The sequence below is a fragment of the Ammospiza caudacuta genome, chromosome 5 (genome assembly GCF_027887145.1).
Source record: "Ammospiza caudacuta isolate bAmmCau1 chromosome 5, bAmmCau1.pri, whole genome shotgun sequence".
NCBI classification, from domain to species: Eukaryota; Metazoa; Chordata; class Aves; order Passeriformes; family Passerellidae; genus Ammospiza; species Ammospiza caudacuta.
Genome location: NC_080597.1, coordinates 8,108,217 through 8,130,492, shown reverse-complemented (window position 1 = coordinate 8,130,492; position 22,276 = coordinate 8,108,217). Strand labels below are relative to the sequence as shown.

General features: G+C 41.7%; 1 protein-coding gene across 1 annotated transcript in view; it reads left to right on the top strand.

The window, feature by feature from the left end:
• Positions 1–22,015, top strand: part of LRP6 (LDL receptor related protein 6) — a 115,987-nt gene extending 93,972 nt beyond the window's left edge. The window contains exons 14-23 of the mRNA XM_058804948.1: positions 189–400; positions 589–779; positions 4,916–5,125; positions 6,357–6,482; positions 7,795–8,031; positions 9,701–9,811; positions 11,582–11,812; positions 12,568–12,704; positions 13,865–13,962; positions 16,549–22,015. Coding sequence (XP_058660931.1) covers positions 189–400; positions 589–779; positions 4,916–5,125; positions 6,357–6,482; positions 7,795–8,031; positions 9,701–9,811; positions 11,582–11,812; positions 12,568–12,704; positions 13,865–13,962; positions 16,549–16,834 — 1,839 coding nt within the window. The 3' untranslated portion in view covers positions 16,835–22,015. The remainder of the gene's footprint in view (positions 1–188; positions 401–588; positions 780–4,915; positions 5,126–6,356; positions 6,483–7,794; positions 8,032–9,700; positions 9,812–11,581; positions 11,813–12,567; positions 12,705–13,864; positions 13,963–16,548) is intronic.
• Positions 22,016–22,276: the final 261 nt, after the last annotated feature.

Genomic DNA, 22,276 nt, shown 5'->3' with positions numbered 1-22,276 from the left:
AAACCATCAGGACTAAGTGCCTCTATCTTATCAAAGGTGTTGGTGTGGCAACAGAACCTGGGGCTCTCCTTACTTTATGCTAATATTTTGGCTCTCTCCTTTTTCTGAGCAGTAGAAATGGTGCATCCATAGCACATAAAATTATTGCTATTAGATTAAGATGTGTGTTGATTCTCTTTCCTTTGCAGAGCCTCACTGTTGTGACAAGTCCAGTTCCCAATCAGAACCTGGATATGCAGCCCTATGATCTGAGCATTGACATCTATAGCCGCTACATCTACTGGACCTGCGAGGCCACCAACGTCATCAATGTCACTCGCCTGGATGGGAGACCCATGGGAGTGGTGCTCAAGGGGGATCAGGATAGGCCCAGAGCCATTGTGGTCAATCCAGAGAAAGGGTATGTAGGAAAACTCAGGCCCAGGGTTTTGAGAATCAAGTTATTTTCTTGCTGCAGCTTGTTTTCTGTTTGGCAGAATGAAAAACAACTTTGATATTTGTTAAGATGTCTTGGATTTATAGCAAAAAATGTGGAAAGATCAAATGAACTTTTAAACTTTTTTTTTCCTCTAATCATTCCTGTTCCAGATACATGTATTTCACCAACCTCCAGGAGAGATCTCCTAAAATTGAGAGAGCAGCACTGGATGGAACTGAGCGAGAAGTCCTTTTCTTCAGTGGTTTGAGCAAGCCCATCGCCTTAGCTGTTGACAGCCAGCTGGGCAAGTTGTTCTGGGCTGACTCAGATCTGCGCAGGATTGAAAGCAGTGACCTTTCAGGTAGAGTAGCACCTTAATTCAGTGACTCATGTGTGTGGTGTGGGTGTGGGGGAATGCAGAGAAAGGTGTCATCTTTTCCTTCCTACTATAAACAGTCTGTACTATGATTCTAATCACTCCCTGAATTCCCAGCCAGGGAATGGGCATGATTCATGCAGCGTGTCTTTACAGTTTCATGACTCTGTGATTTGCATTATTAATTGCTACACATGCTATTTACTTTGGTTTCTCACTGCAAAATCTTTGTGTAGTTTCCCAAAGTCAGCTGACGAATAAATAGCAGCAGTTTTGGAAAGGGAAGAAAAAGAGTTGTTTTTAAAGGCATTGCTTTTGGTGCAATAATCTGTCAATCAGAGGAAAGTTCCCTGTTAGTGGAAAAATATGTCCTGCAGAGTTGAAGCAGCAGGTGTCCAGGTTAGTTTTGTACCTGTCATATGGGGTGAAAAGATGTGAGAAGGATAGAGAAGATGTAACATCTCTCTGTCGTCAAAAGACAAAAACCTCCCTCTTTCAGCTGTGGAATTCTCTTTGCTTGCTCCCCAAGATTGGTTATGCTGCTTGTCTGACCTCCTCTATGAGCTGAGTTCATTCAGCCCATTTAACAACATCCTAACAACATTATACAGAAAAAGGCAACTAGAGAATGGTGTTCTGTTGGCTTGGAAAGCTGCATTGGTTCAGGAAAGAGTCCAGCAAGCAACCAGAAGTGGAGTAAGAGAAGAGGGGAAAATTATATGGTCCAGATTGTGTAAGAAAGACAAATGTCTTTCATTTACCAGCCTAATCCAGCAAAGTGCTGGATCAGCTCAGCTGCCTCATGTAACATCAGTACCAATTTGTGATACAGATTGGGCTGGATGTTGTTGCTGGAAGTGAGAGTTGAAAACATAAAAGGAGTTATGACAGCTTGCAATAATGTTTGTGGTAATGTCTTCCACTTATGACATGGTACCTTCATTCAAAGCAGCAGCATGTAACCCTGTTGACACCACTTGGATTTTCAGCCTTTTGTTAACTTCCTAGAATAAGCTTTTGGTTTGGAAAACGTTTTGTTTTTCCTAGATGGTTGGAATTAAAGCTCAGAAAGACAGTAATTTTTTCTGTGGTGTGTCACTGGAAGATTCAAGGTCACTACTGAACTGTGATATCATGATTGTTTACTGTTTTAAAATGCAAGACACAACCTGAGTTAGTGAATTATTAAAGAACCAAAAAAAAAAAAAAAGTGCTGTGGCGTTGCTTGGTACATTCCAAGCTGTCCCAGATCCAGGGTTAGCAAGAGTAGAGTAACAGGCAGGAGAATATTACACGTGCTTTATTTCTGTCTTTCTGTTCTCTGCCTGAAATTGGGACACCAGACAAGGAGATGGGTCTAAATTCTAATTCAGTCTAGGTTTAATGATTCTGCTTCCTTTTTTTTTTTCCTTAAAGATGTGGCTGTTGGATCACCAATGTTATGTAGTAAAAGATTTGCTTTATAAACCATATTTTGAAAAAAAACTGTTCCAAAACCTCTCTTGCTTTTTGGCATTTGCACCACAAATAGATTGCTATAATCACCAGGATAAATTGCTGACTGCTGAGATGCATTCCTGTGCTTAGGAATGCTGATTAATAAGCTCTTTTGACCAGCAGAGTAATTTTTCTGCATGTTAGCTTCTTAAAAACATTGTCTCTTGCTCTGTCAATTCTGTAGATTCCAGTGCCCATAAAGACAAGGACAGCTAGGATGCCTTTTATGTGATGTAGTCCTTCTTTTCCTCCCTGTCCTTCAGGCATGCAGTTAGGACTTGGTTATTCTGCCCAAATGGGAGATCCTATTGAAGTTAACCCGATTCTTCATATGATTAAGGGGTTGTTTATGAAAAGATGACTGGAATTAGCTCCCTACCATGGAAACTATTTGGAAATTAGTTCTTCTATTCCAGAATAATTAGTGTGATTTGGAAATGTCTAATGATTCTGGAATTAAGTAATTTTTATTTGGAAACAGAATGAGCTATGGGTGTGTCCTGATTTTCTGTATTTATTTGGTTGGTTTTAAGTCTTTTGGAAATGGTATTGCTGGAAAGGGGATGGTGATGCCAGGAGACAAAGCTCCTCTTAATCATGTCTCCCTTTCATCTGACATTCCCAATAAAGGAGACTAGCACCCTGATGAGTCAGCTTCGGGTTTCATTGTTGGTTTATGGAAGAAGGGATTTAATGTCTCAGTTTAGTCAGAAATAGTCAGTTACACTTGGTCACAAATATTAAAAAGAAAGATTAAGACATTAAGGGAATGAAAATATTAAGCTTCAGAGCTTTAGGAACATACTGCAAAACGCCATTTTGATTGACGTGGGCATGGCAGAGCAGGGCATGTAGAGACTCCATTTGGGTAGGTCAAGGTTTTACCTTTTGTATTCCTTCCTGTCTTCCTTGCATTTTGCCCTATTCTCAGCTTAACTTTATTTCTCAAGATGCAGGTTTCTGTTTCTTACCTTTTCCTGTCAGAATTAGTCATGTTATTGGAGTTTATAATAGATGGTTGCAGTTATTGAGGTTGACTTACATCACTCAGTCTATTAATTTCTACATCAGTCTGGGTATAACCTCCTTCAGAATTCATCAACGTCTTTTCTTAATCAGATCATTGCTGGTGTTGCTCCAAAGTGGTGGTGAGAGCTCAGCCTAGCTGATTTGAATTCCCATGTTTTCCTTCAGGTTTTAATGCTTGGTAAATGTCTGGAAGGTTACTTAACTTCTGAGCTCTCTGTGCATTTAGTGAAAAGGTGATAAATACATTTTTCATAGCTGAATTTGTTTATAAGTCATCATCATTGTCATAATGTTGATTAAATTCTCAACGAGCAAAAAACCCCTTTGTGCTACTAAACAAAGGATAGAAAGAATTTATTTGAAGTAGAAAATCATGAAGTGCACGTGTCTTCTGTCCTGTAAGGTTATATTGTGTGGCTAATGTAGATTTTCTTCCCCTGGTATTCAGTTACTCCAGTATAGTTGTACAGAACAAAAATATTAAAACTTATGCTAAATAATTCTATGGATGAACAAGGTAAAGATATTGTTTGCTGTAGTAGAAGTGAAAAAAAGCACAGCAGTGAGCTCACATACCAGGATTTAGAGGTAAATTTTCAAGCTTTAGCTTGACTTGTGTGATCCTGTTTCAGCTTCTCAAAACTGAAGCAGATTCCATGTGCTTTGCAAGTAATTTGTGCTCAGAATCTGATCAACTCACTGAATGTTTGACTCTTAATGACCACGTCATCCTGTTAAATAAAGGAAGCATGGATTAAGCCTCCCTCCTGAGCCCTCAGGTTTTAACTAACATTTTTCTTCTGTGTGAGTTACAAAGTCTTCACTGTCTTCAGACAGACTTTAGTGATACCTTTGAAACAACTATTGGCTGTGTTCTATTCATGTGGAGAGTTAACCATGAAATGTGACAGTTGCTCTTGGCTGTATTTAATGCCAGAAAATCTGGCACAGAAATCAACAACCACTCTTCAGAGGTGTAAGGCCTCTTGTCTGCTCCTGGTGACTGCTGAAGGAACTCAGGAAAGTCTTTGCAAGAAAGAAAGGAGCATTCCCCATTTAGCACTAATAGCTTAGTGAAGGTAATGTAGCTGAAAGGAAAGAACATGAGGAAGTCAGAAGTGTTAATCTCATCATTCATGTGAGAAGTCCTAATTACCCTGCTTTCATTTGGAATTTATCTTGTATGGGTTAGCTGAAGCCAATAATCCATCTTCTTATTCCCTGTTGTATGGCAAGACAAAGCAATTAATCTCTCAAAAAGGGAAAGGGGAATGAAAAGAGCTCCTGATTTCCATCATATTGATGAGACTGGAAAGGCTCATGAGAGATGAGCCCCTCCACTCCAGGTGCTTCTTAAATACACTAGATATTTTTTAAGCACAAAAACTCTCTTCTTGGTGAAAGCAGAAAGAATAGTTTGATCATCTGTCTGCAAAATGCATCAGTCTTGCATCAGAGGACCCAGAACTGCCTGGGGTTTTGTAGTAGGCTTACCCAGTAGCATAAAAGTAGTGAAAAAATAATGGTGTGAGTGGTGTAGGAGATGTTTCTGATAGTTCTGCCTAGCTGAACCAAGCCCCGTCTCCCTTCTGCAGGTGCTAACCGGATCGTGTTGGAAGACTCCAATATCCTGCAGCCTGTGGGCCTGACTGTCTTTGAGAACTGGCTCTACTGGATTGACAGGCAGCAGCAGATGATTGAGAAGATTGATATGACCGGTCGAGAAGGACGCACAAAGGTCCAGGCTCGCATTGCACAACTCAGTGACATCCATGCTGTGAAGGAGCTCAACCTGCAGGAATACAGTGAGTGCAATCCCTGCCTGCAGGTGCAAGCAGGGCCTGTGAGACTGGAGCCAAGAGACATGAGCCTGTTGTGCCTTGTTGCTGATGCACATCAGTGCAGATGGAGGGGGTGAGGAGTTGGTATCGGTGCTGTTAGGTTGTTTCCTTCAGGCACTTGGCAACAGACTGGAAATCTATCACAACCCCAGCATCGTGTTTTGTTGCTGATGACAACTTGATTGGTAGTCCCATGCAGGCACCTGGCATTTGAGTGTCTCTAGACACAGTGGAAACATCCTGTTATCCCTAATAGAGGACTTTCTGGATCGTGCTAGTGCATTGCTATGGGGTGTTCACTGTTTAGGCAAGCACAGCTCTCAGGGCCTGTCACCAGCTGTCAATGTTTCAGTGGACTGCCTGCCTTGAAGGCAAAGTGAACAACTTTTGGTGGTGGTGTTTCATACTGAAAGTGAATTGACAGAGGAGCAACGTTGCATTGCACAAAGGGAAGTGTGTATTAAATAGCAATTTGTGTTGATCATGGCTGCACTTATAAAAAGTTTCTGCTTACCTTTCCACACACACATGCTTGAAGTGGTGGGAGATGAATGGTTAAAGCAGTGGAGTTGCTGTCATCCTGGAGGAAATAGGCCTGGTTAGTAGGCTCTGGTGCATGCCTTGGAGAAATATGTAGAAAAATGTCTGGGGATGTTTAATTAAAACATCAGTGCAGACTACTACTAGTTTTGTGTGCTATTAATCTTAGTAAATCTGTCAGGAGTTCCAAGAGAAGTATGTTGTCCTTATTAAACATTAAAATGAAGAGACATATTTATCTAGAGCATGTTAATTTGAGTTTCAGAGATTGTGTGGAAGCTTCAGAATTCGTAAATTAGAAAAGTTTATTTTTTTAATGGTCTTTGGTAGAGAAAATGAAGTAGGGAATCCAAGATATCTTTTTGTGTTATTAATGTGCCATTTGCTGCAGAGAACTACTGCCACCTCACACAAGAAGCAAAATGCTTTGAGTACTGTTTTAGTATAAATTCTTAGTTTCAGATCATGGAGAGTTACCAATGTATAAATTTAGATGTGTGTAAATGGAGAAATACACACAACAAAATACAACGTTACCAGAGATTTTTTCATTAATCCTCTCCCCAGGGGGTAGGGAGTAATGAAGAAATGACTGAAAGGTCATAAAATAGTTGGGGATTTCTTATCAGTCCCTGTCTCATTTTTAAAACCCTAGGACAGCATCCGTGCTCTCAGGACAATGGTGGCTGCTCCCACATTTGCATTGTGAAGGGGGACGGCTCCACGCGCTGCTCTTGCCCCGTGCACCTGGTGCTGCTGCAGGATGAGCTGTCCTGTGGAGGTGAGTCCTTCCCCACTTCTGTGTCCCTGAGCTCTTGGCTTCAGCCTTGGGGAGTGTCTCCATCTTCAGGGATGGCTTCTGAGCCAAGGAATGTGACAGTGCACCAGGTGCTGTTACACACCTGTACAGACTCACCTCTTTCCCTCCACCCTCCAGCTAAATTTGCAAGTATTGAGAAGAAGTAAAAGAAGAGGAAAAAAATACCTAACTGCTGAATAAGGATTTCTGTTCACCCTTTCTTCTTAAGACTCAACTTAAGTTGAATTATTTCAACTTGATTCTTTAATTGTATGATTTTCATTACTTTTTGCTGTCACTCCCCATGTTCTGCCTTTTCAGGCAGTGGTGGATTCTCACATTCTGGCACATTGCACAGTCTGTGCTGTTCTGATCTTCTCTGTTGTCCTCCCCAAGCTCACCCTGTGCGTGTCTTTGTGAACTGCAGCCCCAGAAGGGCGAGTTGCCTTCTTCCATGGCCACTGTAGCCCACGCCCTGGTGTCTCTGGGGTGGGGCTGGAATGGGGGCCAGGACAGGCACTTTGGTGCCACTGGGCTGAATGGGGTTATTATGCAATCATCTCGCCATCGAGGCGACGTGTGGTCTCACAATGGAACAAGAGCTAACATAATCCAGATATTTTCTCAGAGCAAGTTTAATACCAGGCCAAAAAGCCGTGGGAGGAAAGGGAGATTAAAAAAAGAGAAAAGATCCACACTTCCTTACTGCCTGAGATTAACAGTTAATGTAGTAAATGTTAAATAACAGCTAACAGATGTGTTGAGGTAGTGGAACTTGACTAGATGGAGCAGTTTTTTGTTTTAAAATAATTTTGACTGAATAGAGCTGTGAAGGGCACATAACTAGACACTGAGTCACACAGTGCATCCATCTGCAGCAAATTACATCCTTTTAACATCTTCTATACAATGACTGTCGAGCATGAAAAAGAGGGTAAGCCATTGGCTGTGTACACAGTGGTGCTGCAGCAAAGGGGGAGTTAAAGAGTGCAATGACTTTGACATGAGATCTTACTGTGAGAAAGGTGTGATAGTCTAAAATGGGAAGGGAAGAATTGTGTTTTGAGTGTGCATGTTTCTCTGTTCCTCTTGTTCTTCATCTGTCAAGCCTCTGCTGCTGTGAGCCTGCATCAGTCACACTGGCCTCGAGGTCTGCAAAAGTGGCTGTGAACACAGTGGCTGTGGAAGTGACCTTGACTTTGATATAGGAAAGCAGCTGAGCTCTCGTCCTTACCTGTCCTTCTCTTTGTTCACCTGGATTCTTAACTTCTGTTTGTTTGCTTGATTTCCCAAGAACCACCAACATGCTCCCCTCAGCAGTTCACCTGTTTCACAGGTGAGATTGACTGCATCCCGGTGGCCTGGCGCTGCGATGGCTTCACCGAGTGTGAGGACCACAGTGATGAGAAGAACTGCCCAGTGTGCTCTGAGAGCCAGTTCCAGTGTGAGAGTGGGCAGTGCATAGACAGTGCCCTGCGCTGCAATGGGGAAGCCAATTGCCAGGACAACTCAGATGAGAAGAACTGCGAAGGTACGGGGGATGCTGCCAACTGGGATGGGAATGTACCTGTCACAGGAACAGGGATGAGTAGCAGTGTTACTGCTGAGCAGGATTTGAAAAGAACCAAAGTTCTGGTAGTTTTTAAACTGGTCTGTTAAACAGAAGTTATTTCATAACTCCATACTTTTGTTTCTCTACCTGTGAAGTGGAAATTAAGAGTGATCTCCAGCAGAGAGGCTTAAATGCTGTTTGTGAAAAGTCCTATCAAAAATGGCACGATTTCAAGCTCTAAAAACCTAGTATCTGGGAGTGAACTACAAAGTGGAGCAAATCCTTGTCATAGCTTTTTGTGTGCCTCGTACCGAGTAAAGGTTTTGGGGTTGTTTATTTTACAGTACCTGAACAAAATGAGCTTTTCTGAGTAAGCAGGAATGAGAGACAGAGGAGATTTCTGGAGACCTCTTCTTCCTGTAGAGCACAGCAAAAGAGAGTATTCAAGCTGTCTTTACAGAGGGAAGTGCTGTTGCCAGCACAATGAGAATTAAGTTCATTTTGGAAAGGGCAGGTTTTGCTGGTGAAATCTGAACTGCCCCACCATTACAGAACATGAAATCTGAGCAAACTGATCCTTTCCCTATTGCAAATGTAGTGAAGAGTTGTAGGGACAGCTTGTAAGCTTGAAAGGATGCTTCTTCTTTATATCCTTTCAGTGCATTTTCCTTCTTTGGGGAAACTGTTGAAATGACTTTAAATCAAGGCTAAATTTCTTTCCAAAAGATGTGCTCCAACTCAAACAAAACCATAGAGCTGAAATTCCTGTGTGCTGAAAGGTGATTATTAGCCAGCTGAGATGCTGACATCTGAAAATCTGTTGTGCAAGTTAACTTCCAGTTGTCATTCAGCAACTGGAGATGGCAGACTAGGGGCTGTTTATCACCTTCAAAGGGGTCCTGTTGCTGAGAGTATTCAAGTTCATTACAAATCAGAAAAGCCTTTAGTTTAACTTCTTAATTCAGCTGAAGACAAAAAAAGGATTTCTGGATTTATGAGAAACAGGAGGCAGGAATATGTGGAAACAGCAGCAGCCAACATCTTGCCTGCAGCATCTTTTATTTTTTCAGTGTACTGGCAAAGCTTCAGTTTTATTTTTTGACCTTCATTTCAGTTTAAAAACATAATATCAAGTCAATATATTGTCTCATGATTGAGGATTTCTCTGGTTTACAGGAAGAGCACAAGGACATTAAGAAGGACATTTATCTTTCTTAAACAATTTTATTATCATGGTTTGGCAGGTTTATTTTTCATAAGTTAATTCTTCTCTTTTATGTTACAGTAAATGCTTGAATTTGGAGATCCTTATAGTAATATTGCAATAACCATGTCCTGAGAAGTGCCTGTCTTCTCAATGGCCTCTGTGTTATTTTAGATGAGGGTCACTTTATCTTGTAGTGTTCTTACTGTGGGCAGGCAGTAAAGCCCAGGTACCAGTGTGCACCATCCTCAACAGAACAGAGTCACTTGCTCTGCATAGTTCACATGAGGGACTCTGTGTGCCACTGTCCAATTCCAGAAATGAAGCTTGCAGCACTCCAAGCTCTCCCAAACAGCTCCTGATTGTATACTTTGATGTCTTTATTTCTTAATGATTTTCAAGAGCAGTTTCTGGTGCTGACTGTTGGTGTGGGGCTCTTTGCAGTGCTGTGTTTAACGGATCAGTTCCGCTGTGCCAGTGGGCAGTGCATCGGGAAAAGCAAGAAATGTGACCACAACCTGGACTGCAGTGACAGCTCTGATGAGCAAGGATGTTGTAAGTGTACTGTCTGACACTGGAGACTTGCTTGCAGCATGCAAAATTTGCTTCTCACCTTTCCTACGAGTTTGATTTTATTCTGCCAAGCAGACTGAATTACTTGTTCCCAGAATTAATGCTTCATAACTGCTGTCATGCAATTAATGTGATGGAATAGGAATAACAAAAATAATTCATATTCTGAAAAAGTTTCTGAGGCAGAGAATGCCTACCATTTTTCTTGTTATTTTTTTAAATTTTAAAAGAAATCAAAGGTTTGTTTTACTATAATATTTATATGCTGAGTTGGTGCAATGTTAAAAAATATCTATTGGCATGAGGCATTCATCTATAACTTCTCTGCTTCATGGTTTTCTCATCCAGAGAATTAATAGCAGGTGCTTTTAGAATCAGAGGAGCACTCTGTTTATAGAGTAAACCTTCTAAAATTTCTTTTTTTTATCTTGAAAGGATGTAATTCTGAGCTTGATTTCTGATTTGTAACATGTGATATCCCTACCTGGAAATCTCCAGGGCTCTACAAGAAAGCCACTGCCTTCAAAATTCCAACTCGAAAGTTCACTTTCACTGTTGGTGCTTTAAAAGAAATTGTAAATAGGGACATCTTGTCTTGTTTTAGAGATCCACGTATCACAGCTGGCACACAGATAATTTGAAAATGCAAAGCCAGAGTTGGACCCTTGATCTTAAGAAGGAGTATTAAGAGATGTTCTGTCATGCTACCAAGTCACTAGTGACATTATCACAGGCTTGTCTAGTTCCCTTTGTTAGAGCTTGTGTGTTCTCCAGTTTTTCAACAGAGGATGGAAAATTGGCCCACCCAGAATAAGATGGCAGTTGTCACCATCCCTCTTTCACTATGATCAGAAGTCTGTTTACTTATCTCTGTAGACGGTGACAAGCTGGTTCAAGTGTGGGTTTGGTGTTCAGGGAGAAGAAAATGTGTAGAGAAAAAAAAACTTTCAGTAATGCTTAAGATGTAAAACACTGACTAGAACAGAAAATACTTTAAAGTCTGCCTTTCTTGTCAAATTCATGAGCACAGGCAGGGGGTTGTCAGTTACTCCCAGAATTGTCGTTGCTTAGAACTGGTCTTGTAGGGAAAGCCACTCATTTTGACTGTTGAATAATTGTTTTGGGTACAGATTCCTCGTAAGGTGGCACTTCTCAGGCTGATGCTCAGCTGTATCTATAACCAGAAGGGTGGGTCCGATGTGGAATAGTTTAGGTAGCTTAATAAACAGCAACAATCCCCAAATTCATCACTGCTGAACAGTGAAGGTGGTGCACCATAAGTGATTGTTACACTGCTGAGAAAAGGGAGCGCCAGTCTGTTACCCTGATAGGCGAGGGTGACATGAAAAGCAGTTGTTGCCATCTTCAGTGACAAGAAAAGCACAAGACACGCACAGAGTGTCATCTGGAGATGTGGCTGCAGGTCTTGTTCATCAGGTTCAAAGGAAAGCTCTGCTGTCAGCCTGAAGCAAGAGCAGGGCCATCACTCCCCCTGCACATGCATGTGCTTACTGCTCATTTCCTGTCATTTGTGGTCCAAAAAACCTCATGGCATGTTTGGAGCTCATCTTGGAGGCTGCAGGTAGCCCTTATGGACACTCAGAGTCTTTGAACAGACCTAGGGCCTGTTTGTTCCTCCCATATATTAATTTGAAAGTTGTTGTCTACCTACAGAACAGGAAAGTGGAAAGATGCAAGAAAAACTAATGTTGGTCTCAACTTCCATGGTCTGATTTTCCTTTTCCCTTTCAGACACAACGGAGGAACCTGCCCCACAGCCCAACAACACCATAGGCTCCATCATTGGCGTGATCCTTACAGTCTTTGTGGTGGGAGCAATGTACTTCATCTGCCAGAGGGTGCTGTGCCCACGCATGAAGGGCGATGGGGAAACCATGACCAACGACTACGTGGTGCAGGGGCCACCCTCGGTGCCGCTGGGCTACGTGCCTCACCCAAGCTCCCTGTCAGGCTCTCTGCCTGGTGAGTAAAGGGGTGATCCTTGTCCCTGGCACCCCACAGCTGTACTTGAGGATGCTGTGTGCAGGAAATGTCTGCTCCAGATGCAGTTCTTGGAAGCTGTGAGAAGCCAGGACTGCCAAGGCTTGTTGCCATCCTTCTTCACAATAATGAACTGCTATTTTACCCAAGCATTTAGGTAGTTAGCAAAACCTAAGCTTAAATAAATGCACACACTGTGCATTTTCTTCTTTTGCTGCTAAGGAATCCCCTTTTTGGGCTATTGTAGCATCAGCAAAGTTTCACAACAGTACAGGGTAAAGTTACACAGAGTTATATTCATGAGACTTTAAACATTATGTAATCATTCTTGGTAGGTCTGCAGTCTAGGTTTGTATGCTGGTGAGACTTCTTGCCAAGTCTGTAATGATCAGCAATAACTTTGGTCTCAGCTTATTTCATTTAACGATGAATTTTCCAATACCAGTCCAAGCACATGATGCTACTGCTGTTGAAAAAGTAAAACTTAACCACAACATTGCACTTCATCTATATGCATTGCTTCTGTATATATTAATTGATTAAATATGTACTGTAACTTGTGGCTTTGAGATCCAGCAGGCTGCTCTCAGAGCATAACTTGGTTTTAATACCAAGATAACTAATTCTGGGTTTGCAAGGACAACATACTGCTGTTGTCCTCCAGATTATTTTTTAAGCTTCCTTTTGTCTGTGAATTGAGGAAGAATTGAATACTGACATACATCTCTGTTCCTCAGGTATGTCTCGAGGTAAATCTGTCATCAGCTCCCTCAGCATCATGGGAGGGAGCAGTGGCCCACCCTATGACAGGGCCCATGTTACAGGAGCCTCCTCCAGCAGCTCTTCAAGTACCAAAGGCACTTACTTTCCTCCAGTAAGTCATTCTGTTGTTCATAAACCTTTAATAACTTTCAGGGAAGTGACAGTGTCTTTCTAAAGGTTAATCAATTGACAGATTCATGTTTTGATTTAGAATTCTAGTCTAATAAACTTGTTTGGATATGGAGTAAGTGATTTTGAAAGGAAAAGGATTGTCTTTTTCCAAAATGGTCTAGAAATTTTCACTTAATTAAAAAAAAATTGTGAGAGAGCTCAGTGCCAGGAAGAAATATATTAGATTGAATGTCTGGAGAGATGAAAAAATCCCTGTAGATGTTGAGCAGCTCTGGCAGAGAGATCTCCTTTATTATGCTCTGCCATGTTCCTCTGAAGGTAAAACTAAGGTTGATTCTGCACAGACCTTTCAAGGAATTAAAATGAAGCTTTGTGTCATGTGTCTCACAAGTGACAGGTAAATAAGTAAACAAGTGTTTTGCAGCTCCATCACAAATGTGTGGTGTGCTGCACTAAGTGCTGTGTAACAGTTGGTGCCAGCCCTAGAGGGCTCCCTGTCTCTTCACTCCTATCATCTCTGGTGCTTGGTTTGGGAATTTTTATGGAGCTCACCAAGCTTCTGTTGAGTGTTAAAGAGTCCCATGCTTGGTCAGTGAAGGCTGGAATATCCAGTTGTTGGTTTTCAGTTCTGAGAATCAACTGATCAGGCTTTAAATCAGCTTTAAATTAATCCAGACACATGGAGTAAGAACATGCCTGCATAGGGGAGGGATGCTTGCCTTGGCCAGCACTCTGCAAGTGTTGTGAGCAGAGCAATACTTGGGGACTGCAGCTGGCAGGAGCAGAGATCTGCCAGTCTGCCTGGGGCCGTGGTGGCCCTAGTGACAATCCAGAACTGAACAGCTTGCTGCAGCTTTACTTCTCAGCACTGGCTGTGTCAAAATGGCCAAAGCAGTCAGGGTTTTTTGAGAAGAGCTTAGTAGTAACTAACAGGAAAGGCAACAAATGGCATTTCCAGGGTCTGCTTAAGAGCTGGGGAATAAACAGGAAAAAATCCAGTTTGCTGGGAGGGCTAGGTATGCAGTTCTTTACTTAAGGTTCCTATTAGACAGTACTAAAAGCTATAAACTGGTGTTTTCTCAAGTTCCCTTTGTATCTTTCTTTTTTTTCAAGTGCCTTTTTTCCTTTCTTACTCCTTAGATTTTGAACCCACCACCATCACCAGCCACTGAACGTTCACACTACACCATGGAATTTGGTTATTCTTCAAACAGCCCATCCACTCATAGATCCTACAGGTAATTACTACTACAATAGCTTCTGTCAGGATCAAAGCAGTAAGTGTAGAAAATGCAGAATAAAGGCAGCCTCTGCTCTATAAGAATTGCAATCAAAGGCCCTAATTCTGCAAGCACTAGTGCTTAAATTGTACCATGGCACTGCTGCCTGTGTGGAAGTGCAGCACTGTTTGAGGTAAATCATACACTGAGGGGGTAGCGGTACATCCCTGGGGTATATTCCTCATCACAAAACTAGCTACATGCCAAAAGAAATGCAGGGCCATGAGTATTTTGAGCCAAAAAAACTTACCCTGCAGTGAACTCTGCCTTTTTTAGACTTCTGCTATAAATAATTTGTTAGGTAATTATCAGAAATTATAAGCAAATACCCTGTTGAGAAAAAGTTGGCAATATAAAGGCTAATAAGTCATAAGTAACATTAATGTTGTTGTCTAGATAAAGCACAGAATTTCTAGTTTGACACATGAAGGGTTAATATCTGGAAAAGATTGCTAACCTTTTGCTTTATTTTCTCTTGACTAGAATTTATGAGCACACATTTTATCTCTGTTTGAATGTATTTTTCTTACTTTCCCTGTGAGAATGCTGGAGTTAGTTATGATTTTATAACAAGTTACCAAAAATAGAGCAACGGACCCCTGCTACCCAAGGGTGTAAAGGTTCCCCTCCCAAATCACCAGTGGATGTGGTCAGTGAGAAGAGAGTGCTGTGTTTGTCTGAAAGATGTGCCTCCCTAACACAGAGCCTTTGGGGGCTCTGGGTAATGAGGTCTCTGGGGCTGAACAGACATCTCTTCTCCATTAGCAGAAAATATGGCCTCTGTTGTGCAGAAGGTCAGACCAGATGTTTATAATGATCCCTCGCAGCCATATGAAAAGTCTTTCAAAATTACAAGTAATTTTCTAATGAAAGAAACCAAATTCAGGCACCAGCATGGGTCATCTGCTGGTTAGCTGATGTGACTTTCAGTATTATAAATTATATTAGGGATGTAGCAGAGGGTTTGATATTTTCCAAATGCTCCCTCACACAAAAATAAACACTGCTCTTGCTGCTTCTGATCTTAGTTCTTTCCTAATATTCTGACTCGACTATAGAGGAGCTGCATCCCCTGGTGTTCCCACCCCCTGACTGTGATGCTGGGAGTTGTAGTTACCATACATTTCCCCTTCTAATCTGTTTCCTTGAAACTGTCTTGGGCTCATTTTAAAAGATGTTTGGTGGTAGCAGCCTTTGAGAATTTCGTCCCAGTTACTTCTTTAAGGAATGCTTGTCCTGAGTGCTCTGTGTGTACCAGGTAATTTTCAGTCCTTCTATCTGGCTTTGGAAGTTAGTATCCAGAAACTGTGTAATGGAAACAGAATTATCTCCATAACTGCAACACAGCTATTACATTTTTCTACCTAAGTCCTTAGGGAGCCTGCTGTGTGAGAGACTGTTCCCAGGCACAAGCTCTCACAGGTGCTCCTTGCATCTCTGAGCAGTGCCAGGGTCACTGGGAACATCTGGAGATTGGGAAGCACTCAGCAAACCTGGGCTCTGCAGTGACCTTGGCATCACAGAATGCTGTGGCTGGGAGGGAACGACCAGCCCATCCAGTTCCACCCTCTGCTATGAGCAGGGACATCTTCCACTAGACAGGGTTACTCCACTAGACCAGGTTACTCCATGTCCTGTCCAGGCTGGCCTGGCACACCTCCAGGGATGAGAAGCCCACAGCATTATGGATTAAATGAACCCAAACATGATAACAGAATACTTACACCCACTGCCCAATCCCAGCAGTCTGGAACACAAAATCAATTTTCTACCAGTAAAGCCCAACGCTGTAGCACTTCTGCAGGTGTGAAAAACGCCAATCACTTGTTTTTAAAGTTTTAAAAGTCTAATAGTAACAAAATGGTTATAAAAAAAATAGTAATACAATTAGAATAATAACAATTTGGACAAATTGAATTAGGACAATGTGAAACAATAGTGACAAAGAGTTACAGACATCCGGGTACCTTCTTCTGGGCAGCATGAGCCCGAAAAAGGACACACATTAACAAAGGATTAACCCTTAAAAACAACAGCCTGTTGCATATTCATACACCTCATAACATGATGCATAAATTCCATTCAAATACAGGATTCTGTCTGGTCATCCTCAACTTCTTCCTCTGAATCCTGACAGCGCCTTCGAGGCGGGAAGAAGTTCATTTCTTCTGATAAGAGGGCAATAAATTCTTTTTCTCTGACAGATTTAGGTGTCCTGTGGCTGCTATCTTGCTGCGAGTCCTTTCCTTAAAAAAAAGTATCCTACATAGCATAGTTTCTATTTGAACATTTTTTATAACCTAAAACTATATTTAAGACAGTACTTAAGAGAATTAATACAGCATTACTTTCTAACACAACACATATAACATTCATTTTAATATTTGCGAAAAGCCAATCATAAAACACACGCATTTTTCACACCGGGAAGTTTAGACAGAGATGCCGTGCATTACCGCAGAGGTCTCCCTGTATTTATCACTTTCTGTTTCCACCTTGAGAAAGGAAAATTGACCCTTTTCCCCGCGCCGTGTCCCCTCACAGCTACCGGCCCTACAGCTACCGGCACTTCGCGCCGCCCACCACGCCCTGCAGCACGGACGTGTGCGACAGCGACTACGGCCCGAGCCGCCGCCCGCCCGCCGCCAAGGGCTACACCAGCGACCTCAACTACGACTCGGAGCCGGTGCCGCCGCCGCCCACGCCCCGCAGCCAGTACCTGTCCGCCGAGGAGAACTGCGAGAGCTGCCCGCCGTCGCCGTACACCGAGCGCAGCTACTCGCACCACCTGTACCCGCCGCCGCCGTCGCCGTGCACCGACTCGTCCTGAGGCGCGGCCCCCCCGCCCCGAGCCCGCCGCGCTGTAAATACAAAAAGCTCCGCCGGGGACGGGGGGAGGGAGCCGAGCGTGTACAGGTAATGTGGGGAGGAGCACTGAAGATATTTGTACAGAAGAATTTAAAAAAAAAAAGAAAAAAAAAAAAAAAAAAGGATATTTATATATTTTCTTAAACAGCAGCTGCTGCTTGTGCCATAAGAAGAAATGAAATTTTTGTATAAAAAGAACCCAGACGTTTGTACAAAAAGTTTTTATTTTTGCAAATGGAACACAAAAACATGCCTTAATCCAGTGAAGTGACTGAGCACATAAGGAAATGGAAGGACTGGGATGTGTTTCTTGTCCGGTGAGGTGATACGTGGGTTTTGTCAATACCAAAAATGTTTAAAGTAATTAATAATAAAGAAGTCCGTCTCAGAGCAGCATACCATAGATACTTGGAAGTAGCCAAATAACCTCTATGTTAACTGCAGAGGGCCAGCAACTAAAGTTAAACTTGAAAATGCAGTCAGGACAGATATTAACCTTACACAAAGGGCTTTGTTTTCTACAGGAATACAGCAGTCGTAGCAGTGAATCCAGAAAATCAATTGCACACATTTTTAAATTAATGCACCTCTGTTTTTCCTTAATGCATTTAACAAATGAGAGCGTTTAAAGCTTTCCCCCCTCGTCTGGAATTTCAGTTATTTTTGTTGGGCGTATCTTAAAATTTGGTTTTTAATCCCAGTTAGGTTTTCTTGTCTTTTCTTCATCCTTTCTTCCTGCCTGTGTCACTTAAATTCATGATATTTCTATTTAAAGTACTGCTAGAACTGGGCTGCTGTAAATGCCGGGTTTTCTCCTAATTAGCCTTGTCATGCAGTGATTATCATGCTAATCATGCTATACATTACCCTCCTCATTTTGCCAGCATGGTAGGACTCTGTTTTGTACCAGGTCAGTACAATTCTCACATCATTGACAAGGGTAATATGCATATACCTGAATGATTTTTAGTCCCTTAAAAAAGAAAATCTTATTTTGACCTAGTGCCCACAAAATGTCAAATATTTTTATACCACATATAATATAGACAGCATATTTATAATCTATAAATTTAACCATGGATTGTTAGTTTTACTGTAAATGAATAATATATCCTTGCAGTACTTTCAGTGTATATTGATATCACAGTATACAAATCATATATATAAATATATATATTATTTTTTCCTAGTAAGGAAGCATTTAACTTTCAGTGGAACAACTGTCCATAAGAAAAATAGATGTTTTGATCATTGGAAGGGGTTCCCCTGCTGTATTAACTGCTCATGTTTTCTTTGTGTTAGGTAAAGCCAGTTTTTCTCAGTATGATTTTGACATACCTCCTCTTTTGCGTGGTGTGAGTTTAATACTTAAGTATTAACAGCTGTGAATGTCAAATTTTAAGATATTCTTAACCAAACCATTTTATATTCACATCTCTATTTTTGTATATTGTCATATTTAGCCCCTTCTCCCATCAGCCTCACCACGGTGGTTTTGACAGGGAGATTATTAATCAAGTGAAAACATTATTTGTGTGGTTTAAGGGGCAGCCTAGGATATTGTTAACTCCTCTTGGACTCCAGTGCAGTGCTTTGAATTTGTTTCGTTGCAGTAGAGCACACAGTATACCTGGTCTTAGATGGCATTTGCATTTGCACCTTCTTCTGACATCACATCCACAGAATGAGGGTGCTCAGTGCCTTCACAGACTGGCCCTCTGAGTCTTCTCTCTCAAATCAAAGGTCCTGGCAGCTCCTGCCTCCTCACCTTTGGCTATGGAATGGGGATAGCAACTTTCCAGAGGCACCTTTGGGGTTTCATTGTTCTCTGTTGCTTCCTTCCCAGCCAGTTTCACCTAAAAGAGAAGTTATCTGAAAATATGGCATGGGCTTGCAATTGACACTGTTGACAAAATTAGTGACAAGTTATTCTTGCTAGCTGCCACTCATCTGGAGCACTGGATCCTCATTTGGTTTCAGCTCCAAGGAAAACTCTCATTGGGATTCCATCTGTAACAAAGAGTTTTTCCTCTAGTCCAGAATACCTTTAAAAAGCCTGATGATCTCCAGGCTCTTGCTGTTGGTCTCTGAAGATGGTGTACTGAGGGGTTTTGTGCCCAGCTTCGTTCTAGGTTTCTAGGAATTGTGGTAGCTGTTCTTCTGGCTCTTCCTTGCTGGTGGAGAAGCCTCCTTGTGTTGTCCAGCAGGATGGATGTTGAGGAGGGTGTTGTGAACCATAAGGGAACTGAAAACCATTTATATGAAGGGGGGAGGGTGGGTGTGTCAGGGTGGGGGTGAGGCTGACACACCAATGAGAATTAGAATTTCTCTGTTGTTTACATTTTTTCATGTGCAGCATTCCGTGTGGGGTTCACATGTGGAAACTTGCACTAATGAACTCAGAAGAATATTGTATTGTTGTATCTCAGTCCAAGTGCTTGTACTGCAATGGCAATGGTCTCTTCTTGCAAAATGCTTTTTTCTCAGTGTGCCAATTTCTTTTTTAAAAAGTCCAGGATGGTTGAGCTTAAGGAGTGGTATCCTCTTTCTGGTGCAGCTCACTGAGGCATCCCCTTGGAGGGAGCTTCCTGCAGGTAAATCTGTGCTAATTATAAGCAAGGATTTGTTTAAAAGAAAGACATTCTCTGCATATGGATCCTGCTGCCTCCTGTGCTGGTTCACATCCACATATCCCAACTGAAGTCAGTGGCGTTGCCATAGAATTCCATGTAGGATTTGATCAGGTTTTTCTGATACAGATGTTTCAATTTGTACATCAAATATTTTGGGTGCCTCTGGGAGGTTCATGAGAGGGGAAGGGACAGGCTGGGGTTTTCCATTGTCTGAAAATGCCCAGCATAGAGAACAGGCTGGTCCTCTTCTGAGCAGGAAGCTGTGATATGATTTTGTAAATACATGTATTTTCTCAGTAAATCTGGAGTAAATTTTTGAAATAGGTGCTGATCTGTGAAGCTCCTCTTGAGCAGATCTCCAAATTACAAAAGCATTGATGCCCACACCTGACACTTTATCAATGGATAAATGCTGAGACTGAACATTTTCTCTTTGTTGCCCTTTGGCACTGAGCCAGTTGTGATTCATATCCTCTCCTTCCCTCAGTGAGGATCATCTTTTCTCCTTCTCCAGCTGACTGAGGTATTGGGACCATAGATAACACAGATATGCCCATCCAGGACATTGCTGAAGTGGGTTTGTAGCATGATGGCACTGGAAATTGCTCCTTGTCCTGCCAGTTAAGCATAAAGCTCCTTATCCTACAGCATCAGGTTCAGTAGGGCATTAACACAGGGACCTTTTGTGCTTTTTCCTCTCTAGATACTGGGCAGTTCTGAGCTGGCTGGTAATGGGAACAGCTGGCATGCCCAGTCTGTTGTAGCTAAAAAACAAAACAAGACTGCATAATTACAGCATAATCAACAAATTACAGCATCATTTGTTGAAAACCAACTTTGCATGTTTAAATGGCAGCATTAATGAGAGCTAAGTCTACCTTTTAAAGGTATACCTGGCATGTCATGGTGCATGCAGTTCATGGCTACTGCTTTTGGATACCAAGGTATTTGTTAGGAAATAACTTGGATGAGATAAATGGAACATGCACGTGGCATCTGCATTTGAAATAAAGGATGCTTTCCATGAGTATAAATTAATGCAACCTGTGTACATACATTAAATTAAATATTTACAGTAATGCAGAATACATAATTTGATATCAAAGGATTCACTTTGCTGTGAGTTGGAACTTTCTGTGCTGTAAATTCCGTATTTCTGCCACAGCATTTCCCTCCCCATGTGCAGGTACCCAAATCTTTGTACCAGGCACTTAACCCAAAGCTGGTCATTTTCTCTTGTGCATGGATTCAGCCTCCCTGACTGCCAGAGTGCTGTCCTGCTGTGTCTCACCTGCCCTGGGCTCCTTTTGGCCAGGTTTACAGCAGAACACCTGAATCCTTAATCCTCTGTCGGGCCTGCAGAGAAGAAGCACATTTCTTACACTGCTCCCCTACTTTTGGAGTCCATTTTGCAGATGAGTAAAGCTCCTCTGTGTTTTGTAGGACATGAAAAGCAGTCTGCTTCAGCCCTAGAGTAATTATTATGAAAATTGCTCCCAAACTGCTTGGCATGGCAGGTGCTGCAGTCAGCTGCAAGTGAGGGTGCACATGGAAAATCCCTGAAATTCCTATTTATTACACTAATGGGCCTTGATGGTGCTGTGGTCTCCAGCTCTGCATTGCTTCTCTATTTATTCACTAGAGATGGCTTCATTGGTAAGTCCTAAACACACTTTAAGCTTTAAAGTAGTTAAACCTGTGCTAAGATGAAGAAAAGGCCACTGTCTTGAATATTATTTCCATTCCTAATTACTTGGCAAATGTCAGATTAATTAATTAATTAATTAGGACCACTCTGGAGGGAACTGCTTGAGCTACAGAACTCCCTGATCACACGTGCTGTTGGATCAGATGACTTCTTCAAAATACCTCTTAAGAAGAAATCAATCACTTTGTTTTCCTGACCTTTTTGCTTTGAGCATGTTTGTTACACAGTACTGTTAGTGACAGAATCTGCTTCTGAACCTGTACTGTGATTAGTTCTGCAGCAGAAAAATAACTGGCTCATTGAGTGCAAAAATAATTTAAGCATTGCTATTCAGAAATTGCTTTCTTAGCAATGAGATTTTTTTAAATTGCATTTTGGTGTTGGTATGGCTTGAAAATTAACATTTAACTTGACAGCTGGTGACAGATAAATGTTGCCAATAAGTTAGGAATGAACTAATAGCTTGAAAAGGGCTACAAAACAGTAGATTTATTTTTTTAAAAGAAGTCAAAATACAGTAGTGATCCAAAATTTCCTTTCTTTTCCATCTTTAAAAAGGGAAGGGATTTGTAGCATTTATAGGGACTGGTGATTCACACCTGTGAATCTGTGCAGGGCAGGGTGAGTAAAATGTTGGTGTTTTATTCAGGATTGTCCTAGTTGTTACAAACTCTTGGAGACCCTGTGTTCCCCTCTTTGAATGAACCAGGGGCAGCTCTGAAGCCCTGATTAAAATGGCTGCAGCCTTAAACCATCCAGGGAGAGTCAGTGGAAAAATGGATTTTTGCAAAGAGGATACCACCAGGCTTAAGCTGAGCTAGCCTTGTTTGCAAGTGAAGGATCTGGTGCTGCTTTCAGATTTTAACTCTTTGTTTTGTTTTTGGTTTGTTTTGTTTGTTTTTTTTTTTTTTTTTTTTTTTTGGTAAGCTTTAATCACTGTTTGTCTTTGTCTTAAAGCCAGCTGGTGTCTCTTGTTCATCAACTTCAGTACGATGGTGCTTTGCAAGGATGTATTTATATTATAATGGCCAACATTTGGCCAGCCCTATTCACTCATTCACTA